At 43.8% G+C, this 27,893-nt stretch overlaps 1 protein-coding gene across 2 annotated transcripts in view; it reads left to right on the top strand.

The window, feature by feature from the left end:
• The window catches only part of cyth1b (cytohesin 1b), a 91,412-nt gene that overhangs the window by 16,155 nt on the left and 47,364 nt on the right, over positions 1 to 27,893 (top strand). The window contains exon 1 of one of the 2 annotated variants that reach the window (XM_066704493.1): positions 71 to 346. The exons of the other annotated variant lie outside the window; for it this stretch is intronic. Within the exon in view, the coding sequence (XP_066560590.1) occupies positions 271 to 346 (76 nt within the window). The 5' untranslated portion in view covers positions 71 to 270. Of the gene's footprint in view, positions 1 to 70; positions 347 to 27,893 lie in introns of those variants that run through there. 2 annotated transcript variants of the gene reach the window in all.

Raw genomic sequence — 27,893 nt, 5'->3', positions numbered from 1 at the left:
CGGAGTACAGCAGTCAGCAGAGAGCGTGCATGAGAGAGAGAGGGAGAGAATACAGCAGAAGAGAGGTGGAATTATTGGGGGAGAGGATTACGGGTTACGTGAAGCAGAAGAACTCGGACAAAATTAATACATGGACTCGAGTACCTGGAGGTGGGGGTCTTCGGCTAACACACGGAGGATCACACAAGCTCAATAAGTTCCCCTTTCCTGCATTGTAATCTGAACAGAAAAAAAAACAAGCATACAAGGATTTTGCTGAGGGGTTCAACCATGGGGACAGTGAGTGAACTCTGTGCCTCCAGTTTCCAAGCCTTCCTGTGCCCGAGCATCCACGCACCCCCTCCAGGTGGGTACTGGCTCATTAGTTACACCCTGATTGGTCTGACAGCCTGGCTGACATAACATTCACATATCTGTGTACAGTTCTTGTACAGTTTTTCTATGTGTGTATGTGCATGATGCTCATAAAGCAACAAGACGGCGGCAATGTGTTCTTCATGTGCCCATCTTTAAAGTTTTATAAAAGCCTGCATTGCGTTCTATCTTTAAATGTATTTTCCCTTTTACTGGAAATTGTTTATCAGGGTGCAGAGCCCTATAGGATATCCCTGCAGATATGTCTCGTTGAAGAGTCTTGCTGCTTGAGATGATAAAACTTTCTCACGCTCAGCTGGGAAGAAAACCACGTCTTACATCCAGTGTGGTAATTATCTGTGAACCTGGGCTTAAACTGGTAAGCAGTGTGAGTGCTAGTCATAGATGCTAAATGTTTTGTGTTGTTTCTCTGTGTGGCAGAGCATTTCTATTTAAAGTATTGTACAGTGATGGGGACTTATTTTTATCTTGTTTTCTGGAAGGGTTTGTGATCAGGTTTGTAGAAGGTTTCAGGGTGATCATCCAAAAACTCTTAGTGCAGAATCCCTGAAACATCTTTCTTGTCTTTTCCTTCAGAAAGTGTGACCTTCTGCCACAGCATTGGTGAAAGTCAGCACGCTGTCGCATCAGCTGCTCTCAAGCATGGTTGTTTTCTCAGAAAAGCCCAAATCGAAAGATCCAAAAGACTGAGTTTGTTAGTTAGTTTGTTTAAGTTCTCTATCAGTTTTGTCTAGTACTACGTAGGAAGTAATGTAAAGGCATTTATGGTGCAATCTTTATTTTGAAGTCCTCTCTTCATTATGTGGTGAAAATCAAAAGGGCACTCAAGCTCTCTCTACAGTCTGAAAAAGGGGCGTTGGAAAAACAGGATTACGTTTCTGTGACAGTCTTTCCCATTGCATATAAACCTTTATTCCCCATGGCACATAGTAAACCCCAATTCCCAGCGTGTCTTTAATTAGGGACCACTGTTCTATTGTCAATGCCACAAAGCACCACACACACATCTTCACACAGTGCGTCTGACACACAGGCTGCCTTGCCCCCCCCCTTTCAGTCTCACACTGTTCCCCCTCAGCTGGCTCATCCCCTCTGAAAGCAGGATGTTAACACTTCTCATTTGACGTGCATCTTTCCAGAGAGAGCACCTCAGATTCAGTGGCAGTGGTGGGGCTGCTGAAATTACACTTATACTTGGTGTGCCGGAGACAGAAATGACAGGGAAATGCCTCCTCTCTCACTCTCTCTCTCAATATTCATCCTCCACCCCGACGGCACCAAGTTGGAGCAGACGTTTTAGCATCTTTTAGCGAGACTGATTACTAATTTGCTCAATTACACCAGACGTGCTTCTCGAGCGAAGCAGGCGTGCACGCGCGTTTGCAGAATGGGAATGGATGGCTGTGATTTTCAGCGTCAGAATGACAGATCGCCCCTCGCCACTCTTCCTAGCGTTCCCTCTCCTTCGCCTCCCTAATGTGTAACAAGAGAGCCGTGTTCTGTTTTTGAGCTGCGTCAGGTGTTAGGAAATCTGAGTTCTTTGCCCTCCTCTCTTGATTTGATCATTTCAGTGCTGTGACACCATCAGCGTTCAACTAGCATTAGGGAAATAAAGTCTATACCTACATATCACAGCCATTGAAATTTGGGCTTAATCTGAACCTCTTGTAGAAGATTTGCGGGCACCTGAAAGAAACCTGACTGATTTTTGGGCTGACAGTACACAGCATTTTGTAATCCTCCACATCTCCTTTTTGCAATCTGCACAAAACAAATGGCAGCGGCATGTCGAGGGGTGAGAGAGGGGTGTCTGCCGGGGTAAGCAGGGCTGCTCTGGCGCGGTCCCCCTGAGGTGCGCGCACACGTGAAAGCAGAGGTGTTCAGAGCATTACATAATCAACCATTTTCCCCATGAATAATGAAGGGGACAGGAGAGCAGCGGCCCGAGACTCTGAGTGCTCCGGGGGGCGGGGGGCGGGGGGGGGGCCTCGTGGCGACATCAGCACCGGCACCTCCAGTGTGACGCCTTCCCGTTTCACTGCAGGAACCCTTTCCACCACCCAGGCCCAGGAGACCACGTTGATGCACCTGTTGTTAAACTGGACCGCACTCTCCCTGCACCCCTTGCTTCCAGATGTTCCACTCTTGAGCTGGTCTGACTGCAGCTGGCCAAAATAATCAGGCTGAAGCACTAGGATCTCTTATTGCTATCCAGTACCAGAAGTGTAATGTGAGTTAAAAAAAAGGGGACAACTAGTAGGGGGACTAAAGCAGCAATCTCGCATGTCGTAACGAAATAGTTGATACTATGTGGAGACCTGCAAACATTACAGTCTTTCGGGCAGTTATGAACGGAGAGACAACATGGTGGTTCGCAGTGTGGTGCTCTGAACATGAGTTCCAGTAGTTCATTGCGCTTTAACCTGTGTGTGGAGAAGACGCAGGTCTGAGACGTGTACTGAGACGCTCTCCTATTAGTCATTAGTTTACCCGGCAGTCCTCAAGACAGTCGTCGGTAAACTCTGCCTGCTGTGGCAGAATGTATGACTAAATGCAGTAAACATTTGGAATGAGTCAATGCGCGCGTCTCTCATCGTGTGTCGTTTTCCACATGCGCTGCAGTTTCCTCTCTCCAGGTGAACTCACGGTGGGTGTTTAAGGGAAATCTCCTCACTCCCTAGCCGGCAGCACATCTCCGTCCCCCGACCTGTGCAGTCTTACAGATGGTCCTTGAAAGCACGTCGTTTGCAATGTCAGCCATAGCTCATCGGCAGTTGAGACAGACAGACACACACGCTCAGATGGACGTGCTGGAGGGAGGCCAAACAAACACACAATCCAAGCAGCTCCCTAAATAGAGGTGTCCATGAAGTAAAGCTGATTGGCTCGTCCTCCCTGCCTAAGCCCCTTTTATTTCCACAAAGGAGAAGAGAGGAGCATGGCTAATTCCATTAGAGAGCAGACAGTTGTTAAGGCTGCATTTCTAATCCCAGCTCCCCCCGCCTGCATCTCCTGGCAGTGAAAAGCCAACCAGGGCTGCTGTCTGCACACCCCCCTGTACTCTTCTCATCACCCCTCGCTTAAACAAACAAACTCATAAAAAATAAAAAGGCAACAAAACACTGACATCTATTTAAAATATCAGATGTCCAGACAGCTCAGACCTCAGAAACAATAATCCCTGTCACACGCCAGCCGTGGCTGTGCACACAGTCTCCTGCGGTGGTCAGACGGAAAAACAAACTGCAATTTTACCATGTTTTTTGTCTGCCATCGTTTCTTGTAGACTGTAGACATCCCAGACCCAAGGGTAGTTCAGGGCTTTGTTACAAGATTCCTACACATCATCAGGTGTGAGACAGAGAGAGAGACAGATAGAACCACACACACACAGAGACAGCAAAAGATGAATGGTATCAGTCATACTTATTGCCCGATCCTACCTATGCTCCCGCTAGCCCTGATTTAGAGCCACACACTGTTTAGCATAATCCTGCTAACTGCGCACTATCACACTGTTTTTCTCTGGTGATATTATTTAAAATTTTTGCCTTCACATTCTTTGCTGGAGGAATCAACCTGATTTTCCACCCTGAGCCCTAATAAAGAGCCGGTGTGTCACAGTTGCTGGCGTGTGGATCTTTATAAATGCTGTTTTAATGCGTCATACTGTCCAGGGCCCTGGGCTAATGTCAGAGTCTCTTGAAAGTAGCGTAGCTAAGATCCACTGAGTTCTGCACACTTCTAGACTGACTGACCTAAGCGAATGATTCCCATGAATGTGGGTCTAATGTGATGGTCGGCCTGGAGGAGGCGTACAGCCCGATACATGTTAAAACGAATCTGAAGTGGTAATGGCAATGTAATTGGTGCTTTTTAAAAAGCGCGGGGGAGGATCTGTAACAATTAACATTGCACATTCAATCGTGATGGAAAAGAAACTCCCGCTGGCCCGGAGTGAAAGGCTGGCATGTTTCGGAAACGCAGGGAATAAGAGCGAGGAGGACAAAGCATCAGGGTTGATGTGGAAGGTTAGCCTTTCATTCGCTGCCCTGTTTCCTCAGCATTCAAGGGGCTGTCAGCTCGACGGCAGCCCGCTGGAGCTTGATTACTTATGATAATGAAGGAGTGGATAATGATTTCAATCAGGGATGCAATGGCTTTTAGTCATGTTTCCCTTCATTTGCAGTCAGACGGCCTGTCATTCTGCCCACCATCTTCACCCCACAGCTCCTCTCACTCCACCCGAAACTGACTGGACACTCAGAGCCGCCAATCAAAGAGGGTGGTCTGACATCTGAGTGTGTGTGTCTGGAGACAGGTTCACCTGCTCTGCCATCAAGGAGGTTCCTATTTCCCTTTCCTTTGCTTATCTAGCATACCTGCACAATTACCCTGGTGATAATGACTGTGTGCTGCGATTTGTACCACTTGTTAAAATATGACTGGTCTTTGTATAATTTTTAAATAAAGATTTAAAACTTCCACCTGTTTTAGTTTAATTTAAAGTAGTTTAAAGTACAGGTATTACCGAGACTGTGATGTTTTAATGTCTTCAGTCTTATATCAGAGAAATGGGATGTGGGATTGTTTTTCTGTTGAGTCATTTGTGGTTATATTAGGGCTGTGAGACTAATGGTACTTTTCACATTTTGCAAGTTGTGGACAAAGTTTGTTCGACTGTAATTGTCGTGGTGCTTAGTTCTCTCATTTTGGTGCTGACTGAGGGATTCTGTTTCTGTTGAGGAAGGCCTTCATTTGAAAATGAAAGAAGAACTGGTCCGGTTATTCCAAAACACAAAACTGCCAAATTGTCAATTTTGGGGAATAACTTAAATTAATACCTAATAAAAGTGAAAGTTGCTATCTGCATTGCATTGTTTCAGAGTAAGGTTCACTAAAGACTGACCCTTCACACCACCCAGAGAACTTGGCATTGCTAGGACAGGACTTTAGCCATGAACCGAAATCACTCGACACACATGTAAAACACTCATGCAGAGCTCACACATAAGGTGCTGGAGAAGAAGAAGAGTAGACGGGCAGATTATCTGATGGTTATTGGAATTACATCGCTGTGCAGTGATGTCCTGCTCTGTGTTAATACATGGCTGGCCAGATATTGAGCCTCAGTTCCCTTATTTGGAAATGGCAGAGATCTTGTGCTACGGTTGCCCTTTCGCCAGGCCAGCAGCCCTGCGTGCACATGCAGCTGAGTGTGGGAGACCTCGGCTCCCCCTCTGTGGAAGGTGTGTGATTCTGATTTTGCTCTGCATGGTTTTAATATTTAATAGCTTCAAAGCTTTTTGCATGAAGAGCAAAGGAAGGAGGAAATGCACACCTGCCCTTCTTTGGGTGGAAGCCAGCGGATTCCCTGATTGCTCTGATTTTCAATACAGAACCTCGCTCTCCACACCCCCACACTGCCCACCACACCCCCCCTCTTCACACTTAAACCTCATCAGCCTGTACACCTCCTACCATGCAGCACCTCTGTTTCTGTCAATAACGCAGAGAGGATTAGGCCTTCAAACCTTGTTAAAACCTGATTTTATGCGTGTCTGATTTTCCTTTTGCTTTGCAAAGTTGTCTGGTTTTCGATGATTGTCATCAGGCGGCTGCAAATCACCACGCATCGCTCTTACTCAGGGTAACTCTGCTGGCCGACTATTCAACCTTAATTGTGTTTTCTGTTAATTCTTTCCTCTGTTTTAACCACAGAGAGGAAAAAAAGCTGTGTGTCATAAAATGTTTAGGTTTCTATCTTCTGAAATGGATACCAAGATGAGTTTCTCATTGCATGATGTCAGTGTGGAGCAGAGTATAACTGGCCCTCACTGGCCTGTCGGTGGCAGAGCTCTCGGCCCCGCTGGCTGTGTGTGTCAGTGTAGCTCGGCCGGCGGGCAGCAGACTCCCATCAGAGCGCCAGCTGTTTCCTCTCAACTGCTCTGTCCTGCAGGACTGCCTCTTTTCGAGTGATTGAAACTCAAGTGACTGCAGCCCCCGGAGCCCTGGCCTCCAGTGTATGCAGCCTGCTGTCAAACACTGTCCCCAGTACCCCTCCTGGGCAGCACTCTCGCCAGTGCTGCATGGAGATGATCGTGGAGCCACGGGGCAGGCCTGACAGGCCATAGTAGAGCTGTAGTCATAGTGAGAGATCTTGTGTTTAGATCAGAAATCAGCAGCACTCGCAGCATACGTTTTTTTATACGGAGATGCAGCTTCTCATTAAATCTCGTCTATTTATGAGTTGTGATGGAAATAGACATGTTTGACTGGTAAACATCTTCCCGGTTTACTATAATCGTACAGTAAAGCTTTTTTAACAGACCGTGTTACAGTGTTTTACTGTAGGTGTTGCTCAATATTTCGCAGCTCTCTCATTTGAAGTAGCATGCCGGCTGTTCAGCAGCTGAAAGAGATTTGAGAGGAAGGTGTTGGCATGCCACAGGCAGAGACACGGCTCTCCATGCAGCTTCAGGTCTCCTCCGCGTGTGGTGGCCAGTCCTTTTGAGAGACCTGGTGAGGTGACACAAACCGACAGCTCTGTGGCCCTCGTTCGCCCTGTGTTCACAGAGCCGAAATCATGGAGCCAAATTACCATGTGTACCAGTGCCATTACAGAACAAGAGCAGGTTTTAGACTGCACTTCATAAAATATTACCAGCTGTTTTAGGAATCGCGCCGTGCATTTCAAAAGACTTCCCAAGCTACGCTACATGGCACAATACTATGCTACATTGTGATAAAGCCCTGATTTTCATGGTGGTGTTCCTTCTTTTCAGGAGCCGGTCAGGTGTGTTTGCCTATTCAATGTCTAGGTGCTCCAAACTTGAAATATTATTATAGCATAAGCGCACACCTTAGAGAGTGAGGGAGGTATTTCAATATGAGATGGTATACATCCACCGGTGTGTTTTTTTTTTTCTTTAAATCAGTTGGGTGAGCTGCCTGTGTTTCCCTGTCGTTAAGCAGAACTCTCCCGTCCTCTCACTGCGAGCTGCGCGAGAGTCCGGCAGGGTCTCCAGCCACCACCACACAGCCAGAGATTAAAACCTCACAGCTGCTTCCCCTCTGTTGCACCAGCCCCACTCTGCTGCTGCCAGGCTCTTCCACTTTGCAAAGTCCCAGTTCCTACCACAGCTACTGCCTGGCTTCTTCAATATGAGAGGAGCAGCTTTTATCTTGAGTTCGAGGAGTCTGTGAACACCTGTGGCCACCATTCGTGTTCTATAGATGCTGCTCTAACATGCAATTTCATTGACGTTGTTTCTGCTAGCTGATCAGTCAATCAGAAATGTATTGATATAACACCTTTTATGCACAATAATCTATAGCTTAAGTGTTTTGTAGAAGACTTTTATAGAACGGCAACACATTCAATACAGGGACAAACTAACACAAATCGGCAGCATTTTTTTTTTTAAGAAAAGACGAGTACGAGTGTGAATCATCTGCTGTTTGCGAGCACTTATGTATGTGTATACTTAATGTATGCAGTACACACATTAATAAGAGAACATATCGATGATTTACTGCCTGACACGGAGAACGTGTTACTTATACTGCCTAATGCTGATGAGGTAATTAATACAGTGGGAATGAAAAGCGTTGTTTTTTGCCTCGGAGCGGGTGTGAGAAAACCTCAACACTTCGCTGGGGTCTACCTTTGGAGCGAGGCCTGCTGGGTGTACCGTGAGAAATCACAGGCAACACTGGTAGCTTCTATTGAATAAAAAGATCTGGGAAACACTCCTGTGACTCAAAAGTTAAATCCAAACCAAATAGAAACCTGATGCTTGCAGGAAGATATACAAACAGTTTGACAAGGCTTCATTACCATATTTGAACTTTTGTATATGGACTAGATTGAAGGATGTGCTTACGTTGTGGTTATGTTCAGTTCATAGGAAGGGTCTAATGGTCACATTTAAATAGTAAGTCAAAAATGTTTACTCAATTAGGAGACTGTTTAACTATAAATCAGTTTAGCAAAGGAATAAAGGTTACATTTTGTCATGGCCAACAGTTTTTTTTTTTAAAGAATGAGATCCTGATTTTCCGTGATGGGCAAACTGCCCCCTCCAGAGAAAATGAATTAAACAGCCATTTTACCCACTGTGTGCCTACAGTGCAAAAACCAAGGGCCTTACTACTTTTTTGTGTGCTTAATTAATGATGTGATGTTTCACACATTCCTGAATATGCAGTTTTGTTCTCTGCGGTACGGCCCGCGCATCTCACCGGTTAATAGACTCGAAAATGAAGACAGATTCTGACACGGGCAGACAAATCCGCCAGCTCTGCTCTCGGCGGCTCAGCCTCTTTCAAACTACCTTCATAGCAGGATGCTGAAGAGATTTAAGTGGGAGGAATCTGAACAGCTCGAGCTCCCAGGAAAAAAGCAAACAGCTCATACTTGTGGCAGGAGCTATGCAATCTGTATTAAATCTCATATAAGTCTACAGTTCTTGAATTAATTGCCTCCTAGAGAAGACCCTGCCAGCTGGTTGTGGGAGACTGTAAGAAAAGGCGGCACAGAAATCTCTTTGCTGTGTTTCCTCAGATTACCGACTCCTCCGCCCTAACTCTCTAGCCTTTTCCCTGACACTTAAGGCATTGCCTGATGTGCAAATGACTCAACCAGCTTGTGCTCCATAGCCTTCCTTCGTTCTTGTGTATGTGTGTGTTTTCTTCAGCTCAGTCCCTGGCGGGGAAGGTATCGCTCTCTCTGGGAGTAGGCTTTAACAACTTGGTGAGTTTTAAGTGTTTTTTTCTGCTCACAGACCCGTTGATGAAAGATAAAATACACTGTGAGAGATACCAACCTCACCATTGGCGGACACCATCGAGGTGACAGAATAGGGAAAGCAGGGGAAGGCTGGGTGATATACTGGGGATGATGCTGGAATGGTCTGTTTTGTCTCCTGTCCCCTCCCGTCAGTCCTCCAGGCTTTGTGTGTCCCTCTGCTGTCCAGGAGTTGAAGGGCGTGTGTTGTTGTGCTGTGATACAGGAAGTGGGTTTCCTACACTGAGGAGGTACCGCAAGCTCAGAGTGTGACAGAGACATAGGGAGCAGCCACCTGCACAATGCCTCCCATAGACACTATGCTTGATAGTGGGAACTGACATCTTCTGGAAAACCATACTGTTTTTTAATTTATTTTTAAACCACCTTTAGTTCCCCTCATTATTTCTCCAAACCACAGACTATGAGCACTGGATTTCACCTCCAGTTAGGAAATCACTAAGCCATGCTAACAGACCTCACTTCCCCTCACAGAACATATTTTTATTCTTTGGGAGTATTGATATTCAAATGTATTCAAACACTGGCGTAGATAACGGCAGTCCAGTAAAGCTATATTCCATTGACAGAGTGCGGTGTAACTGCTTTAGAGAGAGAGAGAGAGAGGGAGGGAGGGAGGGAGGACTGCTCTGTCTGTCAGTGACTTCAAAACAACATAAATGTTTGAAATGAAGAAACACGGGTAAGGAAATCCACAAAGCTGTTTATTTCAAAACACAGATTAAGTTTTCCCTTTTTTGTTTTGTTAAGCCATTTCTTTATTTCTTCCTTAACTGAGCGAGAAACCCCTTCAGAACTTGAAATAAAGAACAAAAATCAACACTGAAGTAGACGGTAGACTAAAGGTTTGAAGCCACCTTACTTCAGGTAGATATTAAAGTACAGTGTCTGAAGTTTGAAAGGAATTCAAATGGCTGCTGAAAGAGAAAAAGGTCAAAGTTCAAGTACATCCCTCTTAATCTGCAATTAAAGCTTGGACCCCTAAAAGTGGTGTCCCATATTCTAACGCAGATCTGCTGTATTGTGGCCCAGTTCTTCTGCTCATTGTCATGGGCAGTGAGCTTCACAGGTAAACAGATATCACTCGGGTATATGTTCCAGTTTACACAGTTATTGCTTAAGAAACGTCAGGTGGCAGAAGACATTTCTCATTGTCTAGAACAACACTTTAGTCTGGTGTCTGTAAACAAGAAATGCAATGGTTTTAGAAAGTAGACCTGCTCTGCTGTTTTTTGTTCCAACTGAGCTCTTAATTATGTAATTTAGCCTTACATTGCATTGTTAGTTCAGCTAAGAATTCAATTAAGCAATTACGATCTCAGATGGAACAAAAACCAACAGGACAGGGGGTCTTCCACAGGATTGGTTTAGGAATCCATGGTCTAGTAATGTATTGATCCTGAAGCCTCTTGAAGAAGCAGTGTAGATAATGTATTGTTTCAGTCTTGGATACAGTGAAACCATCCAGTTATTTGAAATCTAGTAATTAGAAGGTCATAACAAAAGGCAGCAAGTCTTTTTGTGATGTTCAAGCCTGTGTTTTAGTCGTCAGAGTCATTGTTGTGTTCCTCTGCCCTGTGGGGGGAAGCTGAGGTGTGGTTGTTCTGTTTATCAGCATGATGATGTTTCAGACTGGGTTAGCCCTGACTGCATCTTGCTTGGTCACTTCTCGCTGTGCTTCCGGTTGGTAGATGGAACATTTCTGAAACACAAAAAACTAGTTTTCCCCAGGAAGTGCTGAGACAGAGGAGTTTCTAGATAGAAGTGTTTCTATTTTAGGCCGCCAGTTATGGATATGTCTTTCCTCGGCACCGTGACTTATGCCGCGCTCCACAGTTACTCATTAAAACGGTGCTGTGGAGCCGAGAGCTCGGGGGAGAGCGTGCTATCGATTGTTAACCCAGCCAGCTCACACCAGATGTACTGCATGGGCTCAGCATTGACCATTAAAAAGTGCACTTGCCTTGTTAAACTCAAATAAGAAATGGAAAACAAAAATAATGCCTCAATAACAAAAGGCCCTCCTCTTCTTTCAGCAGCCTGCACAGTTTCCAGCCTGTTATTTACTGAAGGTTAAAATGTGCTATTGTATTTAATGCACAATGGTTTCTATTGTATATTGTTTATCAGTGTATATATTTCTCATGTATATAGGAGATTCAAGGCACTGGGGTTACAGGGCACTTATCTTATTTTGCCCCTAGCTCTTTTGCTGTATTGAGTGTTTTGGAGATTGCTGTAATCGCATGCACAATCAAGGCAGATAGATCGAACATCTCATTTATGTAGATATTAAAAAATACAGTGTGATCAAAGCAAAGGCTCAACATCGATAAGTATCCTGTTCCTGCCCTATAGTCTAGTGTTTCTCTGAGAGGGTCTGTGTAATGCCTGGTCTCCTCTGCCTGTCTTCTGCAGGCGTGTGTTTGCAGCTGGCTACTACATGTCGCACACAGTGCCTCCTGCAAGAGTAAGACCCTCTGATCAGACGTGCTGTTTTTTCAGTTCTCCTCGCTGAGGTGTTATTGAGGTCAAAGATACCAGCCCCATGCGATGGTTTCTCATTCTAGGTCAGAGTGGGGTTTGGTGTTTGGTTAAAAATAAATGTTTGAAAGCTTTGTGTGCTTTTATTCTGTGGCTCAACTGCTGTGTCTGTTCTCTTTGACGGTGGCTGGGGATGTGCGGTTATTCCCTTTGAAAGGGGTCAGAGGACTTGTCACGCCACCCTGACATGTGTAAGTCATTGCATACATCCTCTGGTGCTTGGGACAAGCTCTTATGAAGATGTCCTTCACGTTGTAGAGGGCTTGGTGTGAGGCCTGAAGAAAGCATGGCAGCAGACAATGGGAGCATTTTGCCATCGATCCACAGAGCTGATCGGCTACAACTGACCTTAACCAGACTGCCTGGATCCAAGCCCAATGGCAGGCTCCAAGAGGCTAGTCCTGTTTCCAGACCTGTCAGACCTTTTTCTTTTCATTTGGCATCTCCACAGCCTGTACTAGAGCCCCTTAATACACCTCCCTCTGAAGGAGTAATGGAAAACAATGAGTGAGTGTTTAATAACCTGGTGACTGAGGTATGCAGCACGATACTTTGTACTAACAAAGCCAGGGGAAGCTGGAAAATATTTGCACTGAATAACGGCCAATGTTCAAACGACTCGGTGCATTAAAGATGCTCAGGTCTGGGGATGATGCAAAAAACACTAAACAAGGAGACAACGACAAAATATATTGTGGTACGGTTGTGGGAATGCTGCCAGTCCTACAGGAGGGAGCAGCAAAATGAGTTAACCTGCTCGATCTGCTCTTGATGATGTCAGGGCAGGAGGATGTACAGATGTCAATCTCAGAAAATCATCAGCATGGGAGAGGATGAGAGTGAATGTATGAGAGCTATCGGATAGCAGCAGGCTAAAGAGGCCAACAAGTGTGTACTGTTCAAACTAGGCCTCTCACACAGAGAGCCCCTTGCTTGGGAAAGTGTGTGACAACATGAACAGTGATATGTGACAGAGTGGCCCTTACCCACAAGATAAACATCAACCAAACAGTGTTTGTAGAGAACTTTGTAGTGTTTTGGTTAAGTATTGTTTTTATTTTGTTTTAATTTGTATTATTCTTTATTTATTCAAATTCAAGTGATTGAAACTGAGCCGGCCATGGAATGGCCATGGAGACTAAATAGTTCTTGGAGCCTCTTTAACCTGGTAGCTGCTCAGACTGGCCTTTCTAACTGGAACTCTACCTCTGCTTGGTTGGTTCATTAATACCCATTTGAGGTTTTCAGGCATGGTAGGATAGGTTAAAGTGTAGGGAAAAAATATGGGGTCAGTTATGGACTGTAGCATGTGGAGTTGCCTGGTCAAAGCGCTCACCACTTAATATGGTCAGCTGTTGTTTTTTGTTATTCCATCCCAGTTTAACAAACTGTTTAAGAGTTAGATCGAGCCTCCTTGCTGCCACCTCCTGTGCTCTCAGTATTACTGTACTTCCCAGTAAAAAGAAGCCTCAATTTATCAGGTCTTTCACCTCATTGAGCCCCTGGCCAAGAAACAGATCAAACTGCTGAGTGAAGAACAAAGTCTGTCTGTATCTGTCAACGTAGCTCTGTCAACCCCATCTAATTGAATACTAAAACCGCTAGTTAATAATGAGAACTTTTATGATGGTAAAGTACAATGTAAGAGTGCAACAAGCATACCTTTTAATATATCAAAAACATAAGTAAGTATTGATCAAAGTACCCCACGTGGCACCATCTGTATTCAGGTTTGGACAGAGGAATTAGTGTAGAGCTGGGGTTGACGCTTCAGCTGGGCATAATAAAGGCAGCGACCCCGTCATCACAAGAGGAGATTAAGCACTAGTGGAGATAAGCAGGCGGGGAATGCAGTTCTGTGTTAATCCTCCCTGCGATTCCATTAGATCACCCACTCTCAGCACCGGCCTGGGATTACTCTCTGTCGCTTCCATGAGGAAAGTCACAGAATCGTAACGACTTAATTGAAAAAGGGGGGAAAAGTGAAGTTTCAAAAGAAAGCAAGAGAGCAAACAAAAGATCACATTTACAGGGTTTAAGAGAAGTGATGCTCAGTTAGGAGTGACGTTTCCCCAAATAGGATTTGTCCTTTACAAACAGCGCCATCTGCTGGCTCCTTTTCATCTACCCAGCCACTCTGGATTGTCTTGGACACATTTGAAGGTTGTTTTTTTTTACACTGCTTGTATTAAGTAACCACAAACATAGTGCAGTGGTCTATACGTAAAAGCTTGTATTTACAAAATGGCTGCATCATCCTATGACATCACCCAAGATCCTCACAGTCTTTCTCCCTTGCCCTGGCGGGAGAGGTCATAGTGAGAGGGCAAGCACTGGGACTGGGACCTGGCCTACACCATCTCCTGCTCTTACAAGGCTGCTGAAGCACAGGTAGTTCCACCACAATAGTCCATTTCAGGGAAAGTCCATAGGAAGGGGCATTGCTTGTCAATGGGAGCTGGGCTGTGCAGAAGGAGGAGCGGTGAGGTTTGGGGACCGGGGTATGATCCAGTCGATTAGTTTCCAAGCCTTCTTCCTCTCTGCCAGAGAAGACCATTTTGGTTGTATTTAGGTTGTATTTAGAACCAGTGCTGCTTTGGGGCCGAGTAGTCATGCTTGAGTGGAACAGGGCTGTGGAGCTGAAAGCGAAACCTGGTATTGTTCATTATTAATGAACAGTCGTTGGGAGATGCGAACAGTGTGTTTCGGTGTCATGAAGGTGACGGCACTGTGGAGACGTGAATGGGGGTTTCAATGATCACTGCCAAGGTGAGAGAGCTGCAGTGCTGATAGTCATTGTGCCGGAGCACGCTGATGGAGCTGGATTGCATGTTTCTCCACTGTCTCTTAGAAACGCCAGACTGTTGTTTTTGCTCCTGGAACTATGTTCAGTTACTGTGTAGCTTCTTCTGCAGTAAATGTTTAATCAAAAGCACACACCCCTCCCCTCCCTGACCAGGACCTTTAGAGTCGGTCTCTATTCCCCTTTGTGTCACTGTGGGAAAGGTTAAGAGTTGAATTGATCCTTCAATTGCAGAAGATGCAGAGAGTTAAACAGATTAATTTAGCACCATCTACCCCTGTGGCCAGCAGTCAGGCAGAGCTAATAATGAAATATGGCTTTGATGGAGCTGCAATAGAGACGGGCTAGCTGCATCGCACTGCACAACATCAAAGAGTCAGACCTCCAGGCATTCACACACATGCGCACACGCACACATACACACACACACACACACGCACACACACCTACCTGCCTGCCAGCCACTAACCTGCACTCGCTCTGACATTTCCCTTTGTCAATACACTCGCTCGGTCAAGCACACAAGCAGGCAATACACACACCTTCAGACAATCTTGCATACACAAATATACAAAGACTCATGCATGAACACAGGCACTCTGTTACAGAAACATACTCATTGGTCCTTCTATAACACACCCACACACCCACAGATAGGCAAGAAGACCCACTTAAACCCGCCGTGAATGTACCCTTATTGTACAGTGTGCACTGAAGCCGATACAACATGAATGATTCATGTTAAAACTTACTTTTAGAAGTCAAGCCTTTCTTGGGGCTCTCTGTGTTTAGAGTGTCTGCTGGGAACATATTTTTTATTGGTAAAGACAGAATCTCAGACAGTTTGATGAATTAATGAAAGTACCTCAGCAGGAGAAAGAAACACAGGTCTCTGAGGACGATTGGGCATTTTGAGTCTGTGTGTGTCTGGCCTAGGGGCATCATAATTTCAATAACAATGACAATATCAGGAGTATTCGGTGCTGACCCATAATTACAGTGAGTTCTTCGACGGTACTGGCAATAATTACAGGTATACAAAACTGTAACAAACCACTATGCACCACATCTTTAAGCTTGTTTATTTTAAATAACCAGAACATTCTCAAAAGTACAGATTAAGAAATGTTGATGTACAAATTGTTTAACGGTTTGCTTTCATTAGCAATTGAACTTTTTTGCAGAGGGTTATGCTATGTCTGTCCTGATGTGGAGTTTATACACTGTGGTATTTTTCAAGTGCGATTTGGATAGCTTGCCTCTTATCAAGGTATGGTTTCTCCTTCATGGTTTGTTAAAAGCACTCGAATTTGATTCGGTTTAATGTGTAATATCCGTGCAGTGGTGCTGTGTCTGTGTGTCTGAGTGGCGTAGGGTGTGTGACAGTGGGTTCACACTCTGCTCTCCACAATCCAGGTAACAAGGGACCGAGCAAGATGTACTTCTCACAGTGATGTCTGACAAAGTGGTGTGAAGACATGGCTCTCTGCCAGTCTGATTAAACAAGCTGTCTCTCTGTGACATGGGAAAGCCTTGTTATTCCCTGCCCTATGTGTCTGCAAAGAGAGACTTTAAATAGGTAGTGTACTTCATAACTAGACCCCCCCATGACATGAGAAATTACATCGCCTGTCCTGTCGCATGGGTCCTAGGCTGTTCTCTCTGCCCACATTGTGATTTGCCATTTGAACTACTCAAGCACACTGTAAGAAGCCCCCCTAGGCCCATTTGTCAGGCAGTGGGGGTGGAAAGCTTTTATTCCGTACGTCAATGTTCCTGAACCTGGTCCCAGCTTCGAAGCATTGCGTCACACTGAAGAGCTTCCCCTTCATACTTCCTCTCCATTGAGGACTGAAAGATCATCCAGAAACCCTCACTCGCCTCGGAGCAGGAGCTGGAGATGGTACAGAGTATGAGAGCAGCTCTTATGCTGTGCTGGCTGGCTTGTGACAGGGCTACCGCTCGGCGGGGATTTGGAGGTCTGGCTTTGGGTCCTGCCAGCTCTGGGCTCCTCACAGCACCACAGGCACTCCAGCCCGATAATTCTCTCTATGTTGGGAGGGAGTGATTGCTTAATTAGAGACAGATTTACTTCCCGCCAAAAAAAAGAAAGAGGGATTCTAAGTGTTTGTGTGCTGCCGTCTGTGTGGAATAAGACCCAAAATGGTTTACGACACGACTGTGGTAAAAATAGCATGACACTGCGTGCAGCGTGTTGTGAAAGGCTGCCACAGTCTTCTCGAAACACGCTCCCGGATACACAACCCACATGGTAGCAAAAGACGCCAAGTTGGATAGCAGACGTTACGACATCTGCCTTCAACAGTGACTTCAAACCCTCCGATGTCCCAGTTCAGTAAAGAAACCAGTGCATAAATGTTTCAATATCTCTCTCCGGCATTGTTAAGATAGAAGATCAAACATCCTACAGACATCTGTTTTCCTCAAAGTTCAGGCAGTTGCGGGATTTAATCTCCTGTTGAGCGTGTTTTATTGGACCCTATCAACTTCAGAATAAATTAAGATAAGTGAGGACAGATTTTGAAAACACACAGCATTTCTGCTGTGGAGTTTGCAGCCTAAATACATTTCTAGGTTCTTGAGAGTATTTGTCAGGATTGTGTACTTCATTTTTTAAATTTGATGACTATTGGATTGTACCTTCTACCTTCTGTACATGGTATGCTGTTATTTCTCAGTAAAACCTTAGAAATAGAGGTCAGAACCAAAGTGGTGTTCTATTAAATCATAATGGCACTAACCTATGGAGAAAAAACAAGCACTGTAATAGCTGGACAATTTAGTTCTTTACCCACTTCTGAAAATCCCACAGACGGAATTGTTATACTATTGCTAATGTTAAATACATTGTAAATATTGGAGCAACTGCCACAATACCAAAGAGAGCTATTCACAATCCAACAAATAGGAGATAACACTTGGAGCACTGTACCGCTCCTCCCTCAGAGCAGTCAATAGAGCCAGGATGGACGTTGGTTGGTCTTCCAGTTCATCCCGAAGGTGCTCTTTTGGGTTGGAGATACGAACGCTGCACAGGTTGTAAAATGCTTTCAAATTCTTCCCCTCAAACCACTGTCCCATGGTACTTTGTCGTGTAGTTACAGGCCAATCATTGCTGGCAGGCAGTACACTGTTCAGAACAGCCAGATACACTCGGCCATTCTTGATGCCTTTACAAAAATAATCCTATACAAAGCACATGAACTTTGGTAGAATCCCCTACTGGTGAGTCTCCCATTACTAAAAGTCAAGCCCCACACCAGCCAGGAAAACATTCTGTGGGATCTCATCCCCTAGTTGCTGGTTTACAGGGCAGACACACACTTAGAGAGGACCGGTACTGCGACAGGCTTCAATACAGTACAGGTTCTCACTTAAAAACACATTTTCTTCACTAATTGATTTTATAGATTGGTTGCCTTCAGTGTAAACCTTTAGACGCAGAACACGTTTTTTGAGCAAAGTCAGCAAATATCACTCATAACACTGCCATTCACAAACCACAGGAATATGTTGTTTTAAAATGCACATGCAAAAAACGATGAACAGAAAAGTCATGTTTCACTGCCAGGTGCTTTTTTGGAGTTTGTTTGTAGATTCATCTGTTTTTTTGTTTTTTTTTCCAATTGCCCTGAGATGGAGTCCTGGGAGCGTGTCTTTTCGTCACGCACTGTTCATCATGCACATTTCATCACCAGCATTAATTCATCACCAATTTGCATATGCATCAGCAAATTGCATATTCAGTTAAAAATGCCTTGATCAGTCACCTGTTTGATCATGAATGCAAATTGTTTTGTATTAGTGTAAGGCACCGTGGTGTTGAAAAGCGCATTTTCTGTGTTGCCACAACATTATGTGTTAGCTGGGTTGCTGGTGTTGCGTTTAGACTGCTGCTGGCACTACAATTCAGCATCTATACAGTCTGATAAAAGTCTGTTTTGGAATTGTAGGTCATTAAAGAATATTCGATCTAAATCAAAAGAGACCGTGCGCGTGTGTAATTTGTAACTGAATATCCAAATCGGTGATGAACTGACGCAGGTGATGAAATGTACCCCGTGATGAAGTGTGTGTGATGATAAGACGTAGACCTGGAATCCCTCTGCTTCACACTGGCTTTTCTATCTGTAATCATTTCAGCTATAGAGTTTGATGGTGATTTAATCATTTGTGCTGTGTCTTTTGTGGTCTGCAAAAAGACCCCATCACAGGAGTCCACGGGGCAGTTCAGCAGGGTTAGACAGATCAACCATGTATGTCAATGTGTTCTCATGGACAGCAGGAAATGCTGTACATGCCAATGGATGAGCTAGGTGTGTGCTCAGTACTTTTGATCACACCATCTTAATTCACTCAGGTCCCCCAGATAACCGTGTATTGCCGAGCATGCTTCCACTGCGGTTCTGCAGATTTGAGGGCCAGAGTCTTTGCCATAATTATCCAAGAGATGTGTCTCGGCCACATTGGTCTTCTGTTAACATTATTATTAATTGATTTAATAATCTGTGTGCTTGTCAGAAAGGGGCATATCAAATCATTGCATGACTACAGCAACAGTGGGGCTACAAGGCACATCACCGTGACAACCGGGTCAGACCTGTCTCGGCGACCCCGGCGTCGTGTTGCCCTGTGCGACTGAATCGCAAGGATCTGTGAATGCTTCTTTTGATTTGCCATTTGTCCGACTCTCTGTGCAGTTAGAGCTTTCCTTTTGAGAAGCCGGCCCCTGTGCCGCTGCCGTGAGTCTCCCCCGCTCTCTCTCCATCGACGCTGCTCCAATCTGTTAATCCCCCTCCCAATCGCATCTTAACCCGTTCGGCTCCTAAGCGCCTCCTGCCTGTTGACTCGCTGCCTCCAACAGAGCACTGCTTTCACAGGGGCCATGTTTAATTAAGCTTCAAAGGACTCCTTAAATATCTGCACACCGACCCCGTGAACAGATGTAATTACAGCGGTGGTGGGAGTGACAAGCTCACTCCTGCGGGGGACCTGTGATTTATGGAGTCCATTCCAATTCCTCTAATTACTGTCTTGAGGCCTGATTGAGCCATTTCTTTCCTCCCGATCTTAATCAGCTGGTCAGATTGAAAGATGGGTGGAAAGCTGTCAGGATTGTAGCCACTGTAAGCCCATGCCGATGAACGCTTCCTCAATAGGAGCATTAAGCCTTAACACAGTGTCCTGAACATGAGAGAGGCTGGCAGATAAACTAATGCCCTCTGAAGTAACACCCCGTTTCCCCCACTGCCCAGACGCTAGACAGCCAGGACAGAAAGAGTTAGACAGAAGAGATTGTCTTAAAATGAAAATGTCAAACAGTTTGTTAACAGACTGATTCTACACAAATCCGTCTGTGTATTCTACATGAGTTCCTCCTCTCTTTCTTTTTTGTATAGCAGTCTTCAGAAAAGACTCTTCTGGCTGTTCAGCTGTTCACATGTTCGTCTTGGGGGAGTCGGGGGGGTTGTTCTCAGGTCTCATTTACATCAGCGATCTGAAATATCTCCTTCTGGCCTACGTGTCTCTCGCCCTCAGACTGCAGCTGTTTTCTCCTGACGTTACACTTCTCTTTGGGCAGCTGTGTTCTGGGGAGCTGTAATTTAAAGAGACAGACAGGAGTCGATTGCCCGGTGTCTGGCGGATGGGGTTAACCTCATGTTTTGGCTGTGTGCTGATGTTTCGCACAGAGGGTATTGCTTCACCAGAAATGCCAGTGGAAAGCAGAAGTGAGAGGGGGCCATGCTAACAGCTAGGAGCGTTGGTTTGAAGCAGGGGGGCATGCACTGTCTCACTCTCACTGCCAAACGCAAAGTCTCACTCCCACTGTCTCACTCTGTCACGGCTCAGATAGCAATACAGGAAGTGATTTCACAGCATTTTGAGCTCCCAGGCTTTAGCTACTAGCCTTTCATTTCAATTCGGTATGAGGTACAGAGCACTGTTTTGAGATGGGCTGGGTGACTTGTTTTTGTTTTATCCTGCAATACCTCATCTAAACAGAAGAGGGCAACGTAGCAAGTGTAAATGTCATGTGGTGATTGTGCAGACCCACGGTCAAAGCCACTAAACCTGGTTTCTTTTTTAACTTAACTGAATTTTGTGGGTTTATTTTATTTTTAGGCAGTCTCTAGTAATTGATTTTTGTGCTCAGTACTGTCACAACCTGCAAGGCTTGTGGTCTTTAAGCTTTAAGCCCTGAAAAAAACTGACTTAGAAAAACCTTTGACTGACACTGAATTACTGTCATCCAGCATGTCTTAAAAGGAGCTTGATGTCTCCATATTTCCTTGCCATTTTGGGATGTGAAAGTATTGTTGCGTAGTATTTTAATGACCTGGCTTTGCGGTGTGGGAGCCGGCTGTAGGGACGCTTGGAGTTGCGAGGACAGAGTCAAGGTGCTCTCTCTCTCTTCCATGCCTTCGTTCTTATCTCCTCTGCAGCTAATTTTCAGCGGCTAATTACAACCAAGATAAGATTAATCCAGACAAAGTCAGCCGAGTCATTATGTGTTCAGTAACCCTTGGATATCTTGCATGTGCCAGTGATGTGTGTTGCCTTGGTTACCACCTTACTTCCTCTTGCTGTGGGCTGCAGTGGAGCCAAGCGACACACAGTGGACGGCCTGACACCGACCTGACCTGGGTCCACACTCCTCCCCTGGGATTCTAGGAGGATGAGTGCTGAACGTTCATGCTATGGAAAAGTCTGGCAGTTTGTGCATGAGTTTCACTCTCTCAATGTGTTGGTACTTGTAAAAGTGTTTTTCTTTTAGTGTAGAGACTTATGTGAAATTGGCAGGATGAAAAAAACAGAAATGTGTATTTCCTGTACCAAGCTATTTCAATAGACATGTGACTGTACTTTGATTCTAACTGTAAGTGCCTAGCAACAGCCTTAACATTAGATGCACATCCTCTCAAATAAGATATCCGGCACAAGCAGGTATATAAACATAGCAGTGTGCAGAAATGTAATATTGGATTCATGAGGAGAACCGTACGAAAGCCATTACAGTTGAAACTGCCTAGTTGCTCCCGATACAGTAAAATAGGTCCCTTATTAATAATGTAATGTGTTTTTTTTTATGGATTTCTTCAGTCTATTAGTAGTAACATTAACAAATGTCAGCAAGGCTTTGTGAGGGGTTTAAGCCAAAACCCCAGACACAGAACATAATTCCAGGGCTATAAATACTGAGGTCCAACGTGTCTCTAAAGTGAAGACAAACAATAATAATTGTGGTTTCATCTGTAATCCCAGTAGATCTTGTAATTACAGCGCAGGCCACACTTAGTCTTCCTCTCCCAGGGAGAATGTGCGAAAGCAGTGCAGTCAACATACTGTCCTCCCTCTCTCCCTACCATTAATTTCTCCCTGAATCACTCGTTGAGACTTTCTCCATGTCTTCACTAAATAACCTACAAGAACAGAAAGCATACATGCACAGCATCCTCTGAAACACACACTTGCCAGTTTCATCCTATAGATCAGGGGTCGGCAACTAGGTTTGGCCTCGGGCCAATTTTGATCTCAGATAATAGTCAGCGGGCTGGGGGGTGGGGGGGGTGCTGATGGTGCTGTCGCCGCTAAGAGCTGGGGGGGATTATCAGACATTCTGAACTTCTAGATATTCTAGACTTCTAGAAGCACTGATACAAACCTAGAAGCAGACAACTATAAACCTTTGATTGCCATCAAAAGCCTCTCTGGCGGTCTGTGGTGGTACGGGCTGGTCTGTCTGTCTGTAAGTGCTACAGATCTGGGTGTCTCGCCCCCACATGGCCAGGCGGCCCAAAGTGAGCCTCCTGCTCAGAGCTCTGTAAACAATCAAACAACCAAACAAAGGACAGTGATTTTTTTAGCTCTCCACGATGACGTCACTCTCCTCTCCCTTTCTGCAGTGGCAGCCCAGAGAAAATATCTGTGCTCCACGCCTCGTGTATTGTTAAAGTGTGACTGCTTTTATAAGAAGCCTGACACAGAGATGAGAAAAAGCATTCTGAATTACCGAGCTTTTCTGTGGACTCAGAGAAAGCTGTGTCTGCCTCGGTGAAGACTCACAGACTGTGACATGTCACACATCTCCCCTCCACACTCCCTCCACACACATCTGTCTGCAGCTGCCAGAGCATCAATCAGCGTGCAGAGACAGGGAGAGGGCGATCCTCAACTCAATCAGTCTTCTTTAACAAGGAGGACATGTTTAATTGACAGCCGAAGAGGGTGGTGGGCAGGCATAATATCATTTGATTAAAAAAGAAATTTAAAAATTCATGAAAGTTAATGAGTTTTGTGGTGTGAATCATACTTTATATTAAATACAGAATCAGAGATTAGAAAAAAAAATCATCCTTTGTTTTGAAATTAAAAAATTAAAAATTAAAAATTAAAAAATAGCTCAGTGGTGTTTTAGCGATGCCTACAGAATTACTGCTAGGATAATTGTATCCTTTCGAGATCCTATTTAGTCCACCTCAAATGTTATTAATATTTTCTGTAGATCTGTATTTTGGTCTCTTTCTCTGAATATTGCAGGTTTCTGTCCATGTACATTAGGTTGAAAATATCAGTTGGAAAAAAAAACTTGATGATACTAAACCTACTCCTTATTTAGTACAGGTCTACTGTGTCCTATTATCACTCAGTGTTAGGGAGATTTTCACCATTGAGATTAATATCAGCAGTTATTAATTGCTACGGCTGCAGCTATCTTATTGAGTTACTTCCTCTTGCACAATAGTGTTTTAATTCAATTAAAACATAAAGACTTAATTTCCTCATCCCTGCTTTCATTCAGGAAATTATACTTCTCTTTTTCTTCTAACATACTGCCTTCATCCTATTTTGCTAACTGTGTTTTTTTTTCTGTATGTGTCTGAAGTAAGAGATCTTTAACAAGTTATCAGTTATGCATCGTCCATCACCTGGAAAACATTTATACTTATTGTGTGTTTTTACAAGCTGTACAGGGCACAGCAGCTGAAGTGCTCTTGAAGTGAAATCATATCACTGTTATATTCTCATTACAGTCTTCAGCCAGAGACAGGATGCCAATTCGATGCTGTCTCAGCACTGATCGCTGTTCAAGTGTCAGGTCCCTGTGTGTCCGTCCCATGTGACCGCTTCCTGCGCGGTGTGGGCTGGGAGCAGAAATATGTCTGCTCCTTTATTCTGAGAACAGATTTTCAGTTCTGAGTTAGAGATGTTGTACTACTATATATACTTAAAGCAATAACAATTCTTAAAGAGATACAAGTGTTTGTTACCTAGCTATTTATTTTATGAGTATTGAAGTCACTGCACTTTTAAAAGGTAGACTATGGTTTTTTTTTCATGCACATGGGTATGACGTGCCTCTCATCAGTTGTACAGACATTTCTAGCTGCTGAGTAACTACCTATCATTTCTTTAGCCAGTGAGAGCAGAGTTCAGATCCAGAACTAATCTATTGTATGAATCGGTTCAGGCCCATTTCCTCCCCACAACTTCTCCGTTTCCTGTCAGGGGAGTTGCAAGACAGCTTTGACACTTCCTATGACTATCGAGTCTCAATGCTTTCGGGACTCTCAGTTCGTGATGGCAATTTGACAGACAGCTGTGCTTGTGTGTGTCGTCCGCAGTGTGTTCTACGACATTCCTGATCCCAAGTCAGTGTTCCTGAGGCCTGAAAATGCAGGACCTGATAGAAACAAAAGGAGTCTGAGGAACAATGCAAGGAAAATATACAGCGGAAATAGCCCACATCATTTAATTCCTATGTAAAACAAACTCCTTCTCCGGCGGGGAATCTCTGAGTTGTTTTCTGAGTCACGATTATGAAGCCTGAGGGTAAAATAAGGGCTACAAAAAATGTAGCTGCTGCATTTCAGGGCATCGTCGTGGATTTACAACTGAGAAAGCATGGGTGGGTGGATTTGCTCAGAGTGCAGTTCACATTATTTCTGTCTCATACATATTCTCCTCCAACTCAAGTCTATACCCCCTAGTCACTCCTTTCTTTAATTCGTTTGCATTTTCACGTTTGTATTTGTGAGGGCGGCTAATATTTCAATGCACTCTGATTCAGGAGCAGGGATGTTGGGTATCAATCTAACATCAGCATAAGAGTAGTAAGAGTAAGCGGCCTTTGTAAGTTGTACACTTTTCAAACGCACTGCTACAGTTCAATACCATAATCGACTCTGTAGACCCAGGTCAGCCAATCTGCATACAGTGTCACAGGGCAAGAAGGGCCTTTTCCCATAGAATGTACTGTTCTGTACCTTTTAAAGTTTTTAAGTGTACATGAAAAGGAAAAAAAGCCTTCAGACTACAAGCTGCCTGTTCTTGTCATGTCTCGAAGCTGTGATGCTCATTGGGGGTGTCAGCTCGGGTCCCTAGGCTGAAACTCTAGGTTCTGCACTTCACACTTAGGCCTCATTAGGGTTCTGACAGCTCTCCTGTCCATGACATCATCTCGGGTTTAAGAGGTCTGCTGTGCACGTGGCACTGCTGCCACTTCATGACTGGGGCTGGCAATCTTAGCGCACTGTCACTCTCTGCCCCTTTAGGATCCTCTCCAATCCTGTGTACTATACAGTGATTTAGGTATATTGTTTTGGTAGTTGTTGTTTTACTGTCCATGGTGTCCTACAGATTTGAATGACACCTTGTTCAAAGTTGTGGTTGAACCCCAAGAGCTCCCTGTCTGTGGTCTACTAATCCTATCTCAAATAATAGTTTTCCATAAGTGTATTGATTTAAGGTTGCTAGAAGCAGAATAAATAAATAGTGAATTCACCCACACTTCAGTCAAATGAGCCATCTGCAAGGAAATTGTAGAATACACTCACAGAAGAAGCAACTATTGGGAAAGAAAGTCTAAACACTGCTATTGCACCACAGCTACAAGTGTCAGACACACGAGAATACACTTGACCAAGCTTTAATTTAAAGTTTTAATTAGGAATACAGTTGAATGTAGGAATAGATCTCACAAATACATTTAGATTATCTGTTGTTATTTGGAGAAATGTAGCTGTATTTTCCAATCAAATTCCATATCAAATTAGGGTTACATTTGGATTGGGGTTCAGGATGTTGTTTGATGGGGCAGGTAAAGTACGGACATGATACCATGAGTCAAAGTGAAAAGACTCTCCTTCCTGCTTTGCAATGCAGTATCGCAGTTCAGCATAAAGATTCTGATTTTAATGCTGGTGTTAGTTAATTTCAGTACCTGTACAGAGTGATGATTGTGTTGTCTAAGGTAGGTAGATAACATTTTGATGTAATAGAATAAGGCACACATGCTTAACTTACAATATTTTGTGGCACACCACTCGTTGTTAATTCTGACAGGAACTTACTTAATATCAATAATTGTCAGGTATATTTTTTAATGATTATGTTATTTTGTCATGTGAAATGTTCATGCCTAATGGTACATCAATGTTCCACAGCACACTGCATTAAGGTATTTATAAGTTTATGATAATGTCTGATAGTATTGATTGACTTGGATCTATCGTACACCCTTCGAGCCCACACAGTTATAAGGATTCTCATGTCTTTCACTGTATGATGTATCTTGCGATGAAAACAAAATGTCTCCTTTGTAATCTACAAGAGCCAGGCTCCTGATCAGGGGCAGACTTACCAATCTCTCTCCACACTCTGTAGGGGGAGTTGTGTATCATACTGTACTCTTCCCTTCACTCATTTATCACAGACCTATATAACTGGAGATGCAGTAATGAAGACATTGTAACACTTAGAATCTCAAAATGACTGTGTCAGCTGGCAGCTTAGTCAGGGTTGCACAACACTGTAATGTATTAACAAAAAGCAGTGCCATGCTTGGTTTCTGCACTGTAGCATCCACTGTTTCACCAAAATTGCAAAACACATGGGTCTCACTGGGTTAGGTTTCTGTTGTCTAGGAAATCCAAAACTAGTGGGTCTGTACCTCTTTATGTAGATTGTGTTTTCAAAGTAACAAAAATGTATTTGCTGCAGAACAACAACCCTAAGTGATAACAGGTGTATGACATCCCCCAGTGATAATAGCTGTCTGTTCTCATGTTGAGATTAGAACTTCAAATTTTGTGCTCTGAATAGCTTTTGAGTGAATTTAGATGTTTTATTAAGTGCTTGCTTTAAAAGCTTCTTAAGTAACATGGTTTAGATTTTATCAAATTAAAAACATTAGCCAGAAGAAGGCATAATGAGATTTTCTCTATTCAATGAAATAATTACTATAGATATTTAGTAAGAATATTACAGCTGGCTTGGGTGTGAGTATTGCCATAAATATGGGTAAATGGTAGCTGTTCACGATCAGCAATCAAAATCCTGCATCGACAAGATAATACATGCAGTTAAGACAGGAATGTTATATCGGCAAGATCAACATTGTTACCTTTTCTTACAGCATTGATTCAATCTCGGCTTTCCATCTGCAGATTCTTGACTTTGTTTGTGTCTCTGCGTTTCGTTTTTTTAATTAAAGATGTTCTGTAGAGGATAAACCAGAATGGCAGGGTATAATCATATTAATAATTGTGTTAATTCAGTTTGTATCTGGAAAAACACTTATGTGGTTAAGCTGTTATTCTTTAATACAGATTCACTTTTGTTATGAACAACAATACATTACAAATGTACTACTGCAGCAATACCTTAAAACCAAGTATCCTAGACAATAGGATTTGAGTCTACCATACATCTGTACACCATAAGATCTTATTACATTTTGAACTACAGTTATGTGATTTTAAGTTCCTCGGGCAATGTTCTTCAAAATAAATAATCAGATCTTGGTTTATTTTTAAAGCATGTTATATTTTGTACCCTCAGCATAAATCCTTTTGCCAGTTTTCATAAAAGTGTGTCCCTTGGCCCAATGCAGTATAACGTGACTCTCTGCAGCTGTCTTGACTTTATTAGTCAAGTTTAATATGCCGCCATTTGCCAATGTGTATACATCTCGGGCTGTGTGTGTATCATTTAAGCTTTTACCTCTTGGCACAGCATGTTACAGTTTTCCTTGGGTGTCTCTGTTCAAATTGATTGTAATCTTGCAACAGCAGTATTTATAGAAGACGTCTTTTATACAGTTGAGACATGAGCAGAAGAGAAAGGGTGGGGCGAGTGCAGTGTTTAGTCATGTGCAAAACCGATTCAGTTTATGTCACACTCCTGAAGCTGAATTACTTGAATCGATATTTAAATAACTGCTATATGTTGCTACTGCTCTGTGTGTTTCCCTCCTATTCCCTTGGTTCATAATGTTAGTATAGTATTGCATAGATATGTGAGACTACAACATGCAGCACAATCCTGGAAAGAGCACTTATA

The sequence above is a fragment of the Amia ocellicauda genome, chromosome 5, assembly GCF_036373705.1.
Source record: "Amia ocellicauda isolate fAmiCal2 chromosome 5, fAmiCal2.hap1, whole genome shotgun sequence".
Taxonomy (NCBI): domain Eukaryota; kingdom Metazoa; phylum Chordata; class Actinopteri; order Amiiformes; family Amiidae; genus Amia; species Amia ocellicauda.
Note: the sequence above shows the minus strand (reverse complement) of the source record. Positions and strands in the feature narration are given on the sequence as shown.